Raw genomic sequence first — 12,503 nt, forward strand, 5'->3', positions numbered from 1 at the left:
CATTCAGTATTGAGATCAAGATAACACTCCATAAATCCTCCAAATGAAGCAATAAGGATGAAACATTAAAACTAGTATTTTACAACAAAAGACTTGCAAACATCTGACAGTTTAATTGCTTACAATAAATGGCATGCAGGCACATGCACATTTACCTCAGTGTCAGACAGTTCCTTCCATAGTGGCTGGCTAATTCCTATAGTATCCAACATTCGGGAGAACTTGAAGCGATTTTCAGCTGTGTCAATGGATTCAGGAGATGTGCCCAAGATTCGACACTGCTGGCGATGTAGATCCATGGCAATGTTGTTTGGCAACTGTCCCCCCATAGACAGGATTATACCCTCTGGATTTTCAAGTTCATAAATATCCATCACAACCTGAAAAGATGATAAATCTGAAATGCACTTTTACTTATGATCACAAAGTTAACATTTCCTAAATGTGGTCTAGCTTAACTGAACAGTCTATTGCCAAAATCAAACAACAGGCTAAGGACTTTATGACTGGAAATCAAGTACAACAGCAGCACCAAGGCATCCAGTGTTTTGAGAGAGAATTTCCAAGTGTAGCAAGGAACTTAATGTGTCAAATGCAAAGAACATACCACAACTTTTAAAAGAAAACAATTGCACACTTTCTTATTGCAGCTGCATGAAAGGTAACTGGCCAAATATAAAAGATTATGGATCGCATATCTTTTTTAATTCATCCACAGCCACACAAACAGTTACACTGGTAATAACCACAACTTGATAGGATATAGCACATTCTTAAACTTAAGGCTGGATAATTCTTGTTTTCCAGCATTTTTACGTCAGCCTTATAACTCATCATATCAACTGGACTAAGTGTGAGACACATGCCAACTTTCTAGGAAGGCTGAAACCCACCTTACTCAGATGGCTAATAACTGACGAGTGACCAACAATATTGGGAAGTAACAAAGCTGCTTCTGGGTTCAGTTTGATTTCAAAGTATATGCAAAATCATAGGAGACTGTCAGCCAATCCTCAGGCTGAGAGAAAGAAATCCTGTGACCTCCTTCAGTATACTTTGGGTAAAGTCAGTCAGTCAAATTGGCAACACAGATTCAAAATAAAAATAAAAAGTCCAGAATAACTGGAAAGCTGCAACCTATCCTCATAACCAAAATTCTTAATCCCTGGAACCATTCTTATGTACTCTCTTCAATGGTGGGAGAAAGTGCTGGAGATCAGAGTCAAAAAAAAGTGTGGTGCTGGAAAAGCGCAGCCAGTCAGGCAGCATCCGAGGGGCAGGAGAGTTGACATTTCAAGCACAAGCTCTTCATCAGAAGTGTGGGAGCACCAAGGTAGCTAGGAATGTGATAGGTAGATGAAGGTGGGAGGTGATGGTGATAGGTCGGAGCAGAGGATAGAGTGGACAGGTGGGAAAGACATCTCCTCTACATTGGGGAAACAGGACGCCAACTTGCAACGCGTCTTCTATATTGGGGAGACAGGACATCAACTTGTGGAATGTTTCAGAGAACATCTCTGATACACACACACCAAACAACCCCACTGTCCTGTGGCTGACCACTTCAACTCTGTCTTCACCACAAAACCTTTCAGCCTGTAAAATATCCACTGATCATTACTTTTTATTTCTCGTTTTATTCCACAACCTATAACGTTCCTTAAGTCTGTTTTGCGGCATCATATCAAACACCTCCTGAAAGTCCATGTACACTCATCATTACCCTCTTCAAAACATTATTACTTCGTTAAAAACTCAGACAAGATGGTCGGTCCACTGTTATTCATCATTTATATCAACAATGTGAATAAGAATATAGAAGTATGGTTAGTAATTCTGGGTGTTTCCAAGGTTTAGACAAAAAAACCCTGCAAGTGCAGGAATCCAAAAATAGCCAAACAGAAGGCTGGAAGAACACAGCAAGCCAGGCAACATCAGGAGGGGTCAAGAAGATTCCTGAAGAAGGATTATACGTGAAACATTGACTTCTCCAAGTTTACAAGAATGTTGCCAGTACTGGAGGGTGAGAGTTATAAGGAGAGTCTGGATAAGCTGGACATCTTTCCCTGGAGCTTTGGAGGCTGAGAGGTGACCTTATAAGGGTTTAGGGAATCATGAGGGGCATAGGTAGAGTGAATGGCTGAAGTTTTTCCAAGGATAGGAGGAGTCCAAAACTAGACAGCATAAGTTTAAGATAAGACAGGAAAGATTAAAAGGGACCAGAAGCAGCTTTTTCCATACAGAGGGTGATGCATGTATGAATCAGCTGCCAAAAGGAAGTGGTAGAGTCAGATACAATCACAACATTTAAAAGACATTTGGACCAGTACATTAGTAGCAAATATTTCAGTGATATGGTAAACGAGATTAGTTCAGTTTAGGATACCAGATCAGCATAAACAAATAGAGGATTAGTGGGGCTGGAAGAGCACAGCAATTCAGGCAGCATCCGAGGACAGGCAAAATCGACGTTTCGGGCAAAAGCCCTTCATCAGGAATAAAGGCAGAGAGCCTGAAACATGGAGAGATAAGCTAGAGGAGGGTGGGGGTGGGGAGAGAGTAGCATAGAGTACAATAGGTAGGTGGGGAAGGAGATGAAGGTGATAGGTCAGGGAAGAGAGGGTGGAGTGGATAGGTGGAAAAGGAGCTGGGCAGGTCAGACAAGTCGAGTTGCTGGAGGTTAGAAACTAGGATGAGGTGGGGGAAGGGGAAATGAGGAAACTGTTGAAATCCACATTGATGCCCTGGGGTTGAAGTGTTCTGAGGCGGAAGATGAGGCGTTCTTCCTCCAGGTGTCTGGTGGTGAGGGAGCGGCGGTGGAGGAGGCCCAGCACCTCCATATCCTCGGCAGAGTGGGAGGGGGAGTTGAAATGTTGAGCCACTGGGCGATTTGGTTGATTGATGCGGGTGTCTCTGAGATGTTCCCTAAAGCGCTCTGCTAGGAGGCGCCCAGTCTCCCCAATGTAGAGGAGACCGCATCGGGAGCAACGGATACAATAGATGAACACTTCAACCCCAGGGCATCAATGTGGATTTCAACAGTTTCCTCATTTCCCCTTCCCCCACCTCATCCTAGTTTCTAACCTCCAGCAACTCGACTTGTCTGGACTTGTCCGACCTGCCCAGCTCCTTTTCCACCTATCCACTCCACCCTCTCTTCCCTGACCTATCACCTTCATCTCCTTCCCCACTGACCTATTGTACTCTATGCTACTCTCTCCCCACCTCCACCCTCCTCTAGCTTATCTCTCCATGCTTCAGGCTCTCTGCCTTTATTCCTGATGAAGGGCTTTTGCCCGAAACGTCGATTTTGCCTGTCCTCGGATGCTGCCTGAATTGCTGTGCTCTTCCAGCCCCACTAATCCAGAATCTGGTTTCCAGCATCTGCAGTCATTGTTTTTACCTCATAAACAAATAGAGCAAAGAGTCTGTTTTTGTGCTGTATGACTTCATAACATGATTTGACCTTTAAAAATCCATGCTTACTCTTCCCAAAAAATCTACCTTTCCCCATGAAACTACTAATTTTAACCTGAAGAACTGTTTCTCGAAGTTTCTCCACCACTAAAGTTAAACTGACTGGTCTGTAATTGTTAATGTTATCCTTACAGACTTCTTGAACAAGGCAACCACGTTTGCGACTCTCCAATCTTAACAGTACTACCCTGAGATGAAAGGAAGGCCAAAAGATTATGGCAGTACCCCTGCAATTTCCAAACAAGATTGGAAGCAACAATCTATCCAAAATTCCTGCACTACCAAATCTGAAACATTCTAGTGACTTGAGTTCTCTCACCTGTCACTACAGTCCACATAGAATCTCTCTTTCGCAAAGACAAGTGCAAAGTATTCATTTAACATTTCAGTCATGCCGCAGTCTCCAGCCCGTTTCAGTTCCTAATCAGACCTACTCTGACTATTTATCTACTATTTATTTGGTCATAGAAAACTCGGACACTTCTTTCTGTTGGTTATTTTTGTTTCTTTTTTCTTTGTTTTTTCTTTAATCACCTCTCTCCTTTGATATTCCTTTTGATTCTCAATTTTATTTACTTACATTGTCTGAAGCACATTTTTTCTTCTTGATCTTAATTTTCATCTCCTTTATCATCTGGGGAGCTTTGATGTGTTGGTTCCACCTTTCTCATTTGAGGAAATATACCTGAACCACCTCTTCTATGAAGCTTTTGGCTGAAATGTTGATTCTCCTGCTCCTTGAATGCTGCCTGACCTGCTGTGCTTTTCAAGCACCACACTCTCAACCTCTCTTTGAAGAGAGTTATTCCGTTACTGCTTTAACTACTAATCTCTTGTTCCAGTCAATCCTATCAAGATCTGCTCTTGCCCCAGTAAAGTCTTCGGTCTACCAACTGATATTTTTCACTATGGGTTGCTGCATGTCATTCTCACCATAATCCTGAACATTATGATACAATGATTGTTGTGTCCCAAATTTCCCAAGCTGACACTTGATTCACATGGCCCACTGCATTTCCAAGCTCCAGGTCCAACGATATATCCTTTCTTGTTGGATGTGAAGTATTCTGCTGTTGAAAATTCTCCTGCACACAATTTAGGACTGCTTGCACCTCTCTGCCTCTTAGCCTCCACATATCCCAGTCTATGTTTGGGTAACTGAAGTTGCTTCATCGGATGGAATGTTGAGTACAAGAGTTGGCAGTTCATGTTACAGATGTACAAGACTTTGTGCTTCTGCTACATTTGGAAGACTGTGCACAGATCTAGTTCCCACATTGCCAAAAGGATGTGGATGATTTGGACAGGGTGCAGAGGAGGGTCACTAAGATGTTGCTTGGTATGGAGGATGCGAGCTATGAAGAGCGGTCGAGTAGTTTAGGATTACTTTCATTACAAAGATGGAGTTCGGGGGGGGGGGGGGGGGGGGGGGGGGGGGAGACCTGATTCAGGGTCTACAAAATCACGAGGGGGAAAATGACAGGGTAGATAGCAAGAAATGTACCCCCCCCCCTCCCCACAACAGAATGGGGGACTCATCATGAGTTCAGGGTGAGTGGGGAAAGGTTTAAAGGGAGATATGAATGGAAAGTTCTTTACGCAGAGGGTGGTGGGTGCCTGGAACGCATTGCCAACAGAGGTGGTAGAGGCAGGTGTAATAGCATCATTTAAGATGTATCTAGACATGAATGGGCAGGGAGCAAAGGGATACAGATCCTTGGAAAAGAGGCAACAGATTTAGATAGAGGATATGGATCACTGCAGGCTTGGAGGGCTGAAGGGCCTGTTCCGGTGTTGCATTTGTTTGGTTCCTAGTTCTTTCCACTACCTGGCAGTCTATAGCCAACACATATACAATTATTGGAGCATGAATTTACCACTCCCATACACGAAAGCAACAACTCCACAAGTACCAAATCAAAATTACCAAGTTCAGCACAGAAAAACAGAAATAAAAGGGGCAGACTACATTTATTTCAATGCAAGAGGCTTAACAGGGAAGGCAGATGAACTCAGGGCATGGATAGGAAGATGGGACTGAGATATCATAGCAATTACAGAAACGTGGCTCAGGGACGGACAAGTCTGGCAGCTTAATGTTTCAGGATATAAATGCTGTAGAAAAAATAGAAAGGGGGTCAAGAGAGGGGGGTGTGGCGTTTTTGATAAGGGATAATATTACACTGTACTTAGGCAGGATACTCGCAGAAATACATCAAGGGAACTTATTTGGGTGGAATTGAAATAAGAAATGAATGATCACCTTACTGGGATTATACTGTAGATCCCCCAATAATCAGTATGAAATTGAGAACCAAAATTTGGAAGATGGTTAGGGTGGTTATAGTAGGAAATTGTAACTTTCCAAACATAGACTGGACTGTCACAGCATTAAGGTTTAGAGGGAGAAAATGTTAAGTATGCACAAGAAAATTTTCTGACTCAGTGTGTCTGCCTTGGGAATAAGGCAGGGCAAGTGACTGAGGTGTCAGTAGACAGCACTTTGGGGCCAGCGACCATAATTCTATTAGTTTTAAAATAGTGATGGAAAAGCATAAACTGGATCTGAAAGTTGAAGTTCTAAATTGGAGGAAGGCCAAATTTAGACAATACAGGTAAACGATCCTTTATATCCCAAATTCCAAAATCCAAGACGCTCTGAAATCCAAAGAGTTTTCATGGAGTGTGGAGAGTCTGTCATGTCTGAAAACAAGGTTTCTTTGGCGGGTGAAGTCCACACTAACTCAACCCCCATGGCAGTGTGGCCCAGCACTGGCAGGTGTCAATTGTGTTTTTTTTTCCCTCCATTGTGTTTAATTTCACTTTAAAAATGCCAAAAAGAGCTGCCAGTACACCTATGCCTAACAATAATAAAAAGAAAAGGATGCATCTGACGTTGTCAATAATGCAAAGTGGAGTTATTGCGGAAGATTGATCGTGGTGTGTCTATGCGACGTCTTAGTGAAGAATACTGTGTCGGAACTACCACTGTAAATGATTTGAAGAAACAGAAAGACAAGTTACTGAAGTTTTATGGTAACAGTGATGACCATAAATGAATGAAAAATAGGAAAACACTGCATTGGGCTAAAAAAAAGACCTTATGATTGATGGAGTGGATTCGACAACGAATAAGTGAACGTATGCTACTGACTGGTTTGCTGGTCATGAAACAAGCTAGAAAAGATCATAAAGAACTGAACAGTAAAAGCGAATGTCAATACTCAGAAGGTTGGCTGCAGAAATTTAAGAAGTGTAATTGGTGCAAAATATTTGAAAATCTGTGGTGAAAAATCTTCTGCTGTCTATGAAGCAGCCGAAAATTATATTGATGAATTTGCCAAGATAATATCAGAGTAAAGCCTTAGTCCTGAACAAATTTACAATGCTGATGAAACAACGCCCTACTAGCACTATGTCCCGAGAAAAATATTAATAAGGGCTGATGAGAGAGCACCATGAGATTTTAAGGATACGAAGGACAGGTTAACTATTCTTGGGTATGCCAATGCTGCAGGCACACACAAGATGAAATTGGCAGCGATTGGGAAAAGCAAACATCCGAGATGTCTGACGGGTGTACACAACTTACCTGCGAATTATTATGCAAATAAAAAAGCAAGCGTAACCACAGAAACTTTCTTCGACTGGTTCAGTAACCACTTGTTACCAGCGGCACAAGCTTATTGCAGACAAGCTGGACTGGAAGAAAACTGTAAAATTTTTATTGTTCCTGGACAACTGCTCCATCCTGTGAATTTCTTGTGAAAAGTAACGTTTCCGGCATTTACTTGCCCACTAACGCGACATCTGAATTACAGCCTTGTGACCAAGGAATTTTGCACTCCATGAAGAGCAAGTATAAAGACTATTTTTAAACTTGATTCGGAGATGCCGGTGTTGGACTGGGGTGTACAAAGTTAAAAATCACACAACACCAGGTTATAGTCCATGAAGGAGCGTCGCTCCGAAAGCTGGTGTGCGTCCAATTAAACCTGTTGGACTATAACCTGGTGTTGTGTGATTTTTAATATTTTTAAACTGCTTGCTGCAGTCAACAGAGGTAGGAATTCAAGACGTCCTGAAAGTTTAGTGTTAAAGATTCCCTTTATGCAGTTGCTAATGCCTGGAAGGACGTTAATAAATCAATATTAACAAATGCTTGGCACAGAGTCTGGCCTACAACGATGCTTCATGTAAATGAATCTACAGATGAAGGCCATGAACAATTTCATGTCACTGAATAGAAAAAGATGATAGCGAACCTTGCAAGATTTGTACAAAGTTTATCAGACGAAAGTGTGAATAAATTACAGAGCGCTGACATCGAAGAAATGCTGAACACGGACTATGATCCATCTGACGTGCATTCCTTGAGCGATGGGAAAATTACTGAAATGGTTTTAAATACAGATAAGTGTGAGGATAGTAGTGATGATTAGATTAGATTAGATTAGATTACTGAGATTAGATTAGATTACTGAGATTAGATTCTCTACAGTGGGGAAACAGGCCCTTTGGCCCAACAAGTTCACACCGACCCACCGAAGTGCAACCCACCCAGACCCATTCCCCTACATACACCTAACACTACGGGCAATTTAGCATGGCCAGTTCACCTAACCTGCACATTTTTGGACTATGGAGCACCCCACGGAAACCCATGTAGACACAGGGAGAATGCGCAAATTCCATACAGAGAGTCGCCTGAGGCTGAAATTGAACCCAGGTCCCTGGCGCTGTGAGGCAGCAGTAACAGCGTGCCACCCATAATGATGAAGACTTAGTAAACATAGTTGAAAAAATCCCTATAGACGATATAGTGAAAATGTGAGATCAGTTAATTACATTAGATTAGATTACTTACAGTGTGGAAACAAGCCCTTCGGTCCAACAAGTCCACACCAACCCTCCAAAGAGCAACCCATCCAGATCCATTCCCCTACATTTTTACCCCCTCACCTAACACTACGGGCAATTTAGCATTGCCAATTAATGCACATTTTTGGCCTGTGGGAGGAAACCGGAGCACTCAGAGGAAACCCACGCAGACACGGGGAGAATGTGCAAACTCCACACAGTCAGCCGCCTGAGGCGGGAATTGAACACGGGTCTCTGGCGCTGTGAAGCAGCAGTGCTAAGCACTGAACCACCGTGCCACCTTACTAATTGCTGGCTTTGAACAACATTCATTTATCAGTGAGCAAGAGATCATGGCAATTTACTCAATTAAAGAGAGATTGCTTAGACAGAAACCTAATGTTAATGAGACAGATGACACTTGAAGTCTTTAAAAACGCCATCTGCCATAGTGCTGAAGCTGTAGATGTTTATATTTTACCGAGTGTTTTTCTTGGAATTTTTTCTGGAAATAAAATGTTCTTGAGTACTTATGGTCTATGTATTTCATTTATCAGTATGTTATTCTGTAAACAAACTATGGTAGTATTTCTAAGTCTTTATTCATCCCACTTAGTGTGAGTATTCATCTGTTTTTGCTGCAGTATTGATGCTTGATTACAGGGTGCTGCCCTGGACCCTACAGGGGGCGCTACATTTGTTCCAAAATCCGAAAAATTTTGAATTCCGAAAAATAGCTGGCCCCGATGATTTCGGATAAAGGATTGTCTACCTGTTTTAGGCAAGAACTTCCAAAAGTTGACTGGGGGCAGATGTTCGCAGATAAAAGGACAGCTGAAAAATGGGAAGCCTTCAAAAAAAAGATATAGCCCAAGAGTCCAGAGACAGTATATTCCTGTTAGGGTGAAAGGCAAGGCTGGTAGGTGCAGGGAATGCTGGATGACTAGAGAAATTGAGATTTTGGCTAAGAAAAAGGAAGTATATGTCAGTTATAGACAGCAACGATCAAGTGAATCCTTAGGAGGGTATAAAGGCAGTAGGAGTGGAAATCAGGAGGGAAATCAGGAGGGCAAAAAGGGGACACGTGATGAGATATCTTTGGCAAATAGGGTTAAGGAGAATCCAAAGGGATTTTGTACATACATTAAGGACAAAAGGGTAAGTAGGGACAAAAGATCAGCAAGGCAACCTATATGCGGAACCTGAAGGGATGGGGGAAGATACTAAACGAGTACTTTGCGTTGATGTAGATGGTGAAGATTATGCGAATGAAAGGGAATATAGGAGTAACAATGGAAGATACTGAATGTGGGGAAACATATGGACATTTTTTAAGATGGCACCATCTTACAGAGGAATGATGTTTTAAAATGCAAAAAGGTGGATAAATTCCCGGAACCTAATTAGGTTACCCTAAAACTCTATGGGAAGCTATGGGAGTAACCTGAATTATGTAACCTGAATACAAATGACTTGTGTTACAATACTGAAAGATATGCCTATCTGTCTGACGGAAGTGTCATACAATAGAACAATAATCAAGAAGCTCAATTACCTTTGTTTAACGCTATGCTTTTGCGACGTTTTCCGCCTGGAGTCACTGATATGATCCAGACCAACAGTACGAACCAGTCCAGGAATTTCCAGTCGCAAATGAGGTGAGCGGTGGTTTTCTATTGCAATGGCCAGAACTAGACTGAACCATGATGCAAGTTACAGGTAAAACAAATTATATCCAGCGCCCTCGTGATCCCAAATGCCGTATGCCTGCCCTGATAGGGTTGATTGGAACCAGGATACCCACCAGGGGCGGAATCTACCTCACGTGCCCACCCGACAACCACTGCTGACAACCTTTTCCTTAGGGGATCCCGAAAACGGGAACAGGCAGACCCCAGCATTTCAGCTTTGAGACTGACAACAAGACAGCAAAACCCCTGGGGACAAAAGCCTGGCCCTTGCTTTAACTGTTGAACTGTGGCCACTGGGGAGTGATATGTCTTTAATGTTACCTTGGAGGTGACGTGGGGAATCAACATACTTTCTTCCGAGCAAAAGGGTCTTCATTGTGCTTTTAGTATGACCCACGATTTTGGAGCCTTGTGGGAACGTTGAAGAATTTTCACCCTCAAGGGGGCAGTGTTATAGTAATGATGTTTTGTCCAAACAATCTGGCAATTACCAAGATGTTTTGGCTCGTGTCGAGGAAACAGATAGTCTTTCTAAATGAGTGGGCAAGTAGATGCAGCTGCCAATGATTGCTGGGCTCTTTGCTGAGACATTTGGATTGTTGATAGTCATAGGTGAGCTGGAAGACTGGTGGTTGGCTAACATGGTGCCACTATTTAAGAACAGTGATAAAGAAAAGCCAGAGAACTATAAACTGGTGAGCCTGGCATTAGTGCCAGGCAGATTATTGGAGGGAATCCTGAGGGACAGGATTTACAAGTATTTAAATGGGGAAGGGCTGATTAGGGATAGTCAACATGGCTTTGTGCGTGGGAAATCAGGTCTCACAAACTTGACAAAATTTTTTTAAAGTAGTAACAAAAAGGATTGAGGAGGGCAGAGTAGTGGACGTGATTAATATGGACTGCAGCAAGGCATTTCGACAAGGTTTTTCATGGGATTGGTTAGCAAGTTTAGATCACATGGAATACAGGGAAAACTAACCATATAGATACAGAACTGGTTTAAAGGTAGAAGACAGAGGGTGGTGGTGGAGGGTTGCTTTTCAGACTGGAGACCTGTGACCATTGGTGTGCCAACAAGGATCAGTGTTGGGGCCAGTGCTTTTCGTCATTTATAGAAATGCTTTGGATTGGAACATAGGAAGTAAACTTAGCAAGTTGGCTGATGACATCAAAATTAGTGGTGTAGTAGACAGCAAAGAAGGTTACCTCGGAGTACAACGGGATCGAGAGTAGATTTAGATAAATGTGAGTGCTGCATTTTGGAAAGGCAAATCTCAAGGAGTCATACTTATTGGTAAGGTCTTGGGGAGTGCTGCTGAACAGAGACCTTGGAGTGCAGGTTCATAGTTCCTAGTGGAGTCACAGGTAGATAGGATAGTGAAGGCAGCGTCGGTATGCTTTCCTTTCCTGGCCAGAGCATTGAGTAGAGGAGTTGAGAAGTCATGCTATGGCTGAACAGGACATTGGTTCGGCCACTTTTGGAATATTGTGAGCAATTCTGGTCTCCCTGCTATAGGAAGGACGTTGTGAAACTGGAGAGGGTTCAGGAAAGATTTACAAGGATGTTACTGGGATTGGAGGGTTTGACCTGTAGGGAGAGGCTGAGGGTGTTTTCCCTGGAGTATCAGAGACCTTACAGAAGTTTATAAAATAATGAAGGGCATGGATAGGATAAACAGACAAAGTCTTTTCCCTGAGTTGGGGGAATCCAGAACTAGAGGACATAAGTTTCGGGTGAGAGGGGAAAAATTTGAAAGAGACCTAAGGGGGGCAATATTTTCACACAAAGGGTGGTGTGTGTTTGGAATGAGCTGCCAAAGGAAGTGATGGAGGCTGTTACAATTACAACATTTAAAAAAAGCATGTGGATGTGTATATGAATAGGAAGGGTTTAGAGGAAAATGGGCCAAGTGCTGGCATATGGAACTAGATTAATTTAGGATTTCTAGTCGGCATGGATGAATCCGACTGAAGGGTCAGTTTCCGTGCTGCATATCTGTGTCTATGACTCAATAATCACTGTTCTATGTAGTTCACATAGCACAGAGTGTATTTATCTCAATGTTTGAGACAGATTTTGTCCTGAAGAATATTAAAACAAAGCATTCGGATGTGTTCAATTCAATAAATAGGAGTAGTTTTTGTTACAGAGCCAAATATTTCAGACCCAATTCCAGGAATATCTCTCATCACAGCCATGAAAGTGGAAAGCTTATACTATGAAATCTAACCGAGAAGGTCTCTTCTTTTTAAGTTTCAAATCAAAAAATAGACTGACCAAAAAAAACTTATGTTTACACCACACACACACACACACACGCGCGCATGGAGTCAAAAATGTTGGAAAATAGGTCTATAACAAACTGCAGTAATTTTCAGTTTTCGTTTAAATAAGAATTCTCTTCCAAATATGAAATGTGGTTCTGAATTTCTAAACAATTCTCCTTTTGCCAAAATAAGCAAAGAGTTAAC

At 42.3% G+C, this 12,503-nt stretch overlaps 1 protein-coding gene across 1 annotated transcript in view; it reads right to left on the reverse strand.

Moving 5' to 3' along the window:
• Positions 1-12,503, reverse strand: part of cad (carbamoyl-phosphate synthetase 2, aspartate transcarbamylase, and dihydroorotase) — a 113,342-nt gene that overhangs the window by 54,115 nt on the left and 46,724 nt on the right. Inside the window, exon 17 of the mRNA XM_087976623.1 lies at positions 156-380. Within this exon, the coding sequence (XP_087832749.1) occupies positions 156-380 (225 nt within the window). The remainder of the gene's footprint in view (positions 1-155; positions 381-12,503) is intronic.

The sequence above is a fragment of the Chiloscyllium plagiosum genome, unplaced genomic scaffold (assembly GCF_037043375.1).
Source record: "Chiloscyllium plagiosum isolate Xiang-an unplaced genomic scaffold, Cpla_swu_hap1 HiC_scaffold_3, whole genome shotgun sequence".
In the NCBI taxonomy this organism is placed as follows: Eukaryota; Metazoa; Chordata; class Chondrichthyes; order Orectolobiformes; family Hemiscylliidae; genus Chiloscyllium; species Chiloscyllium plagiosum.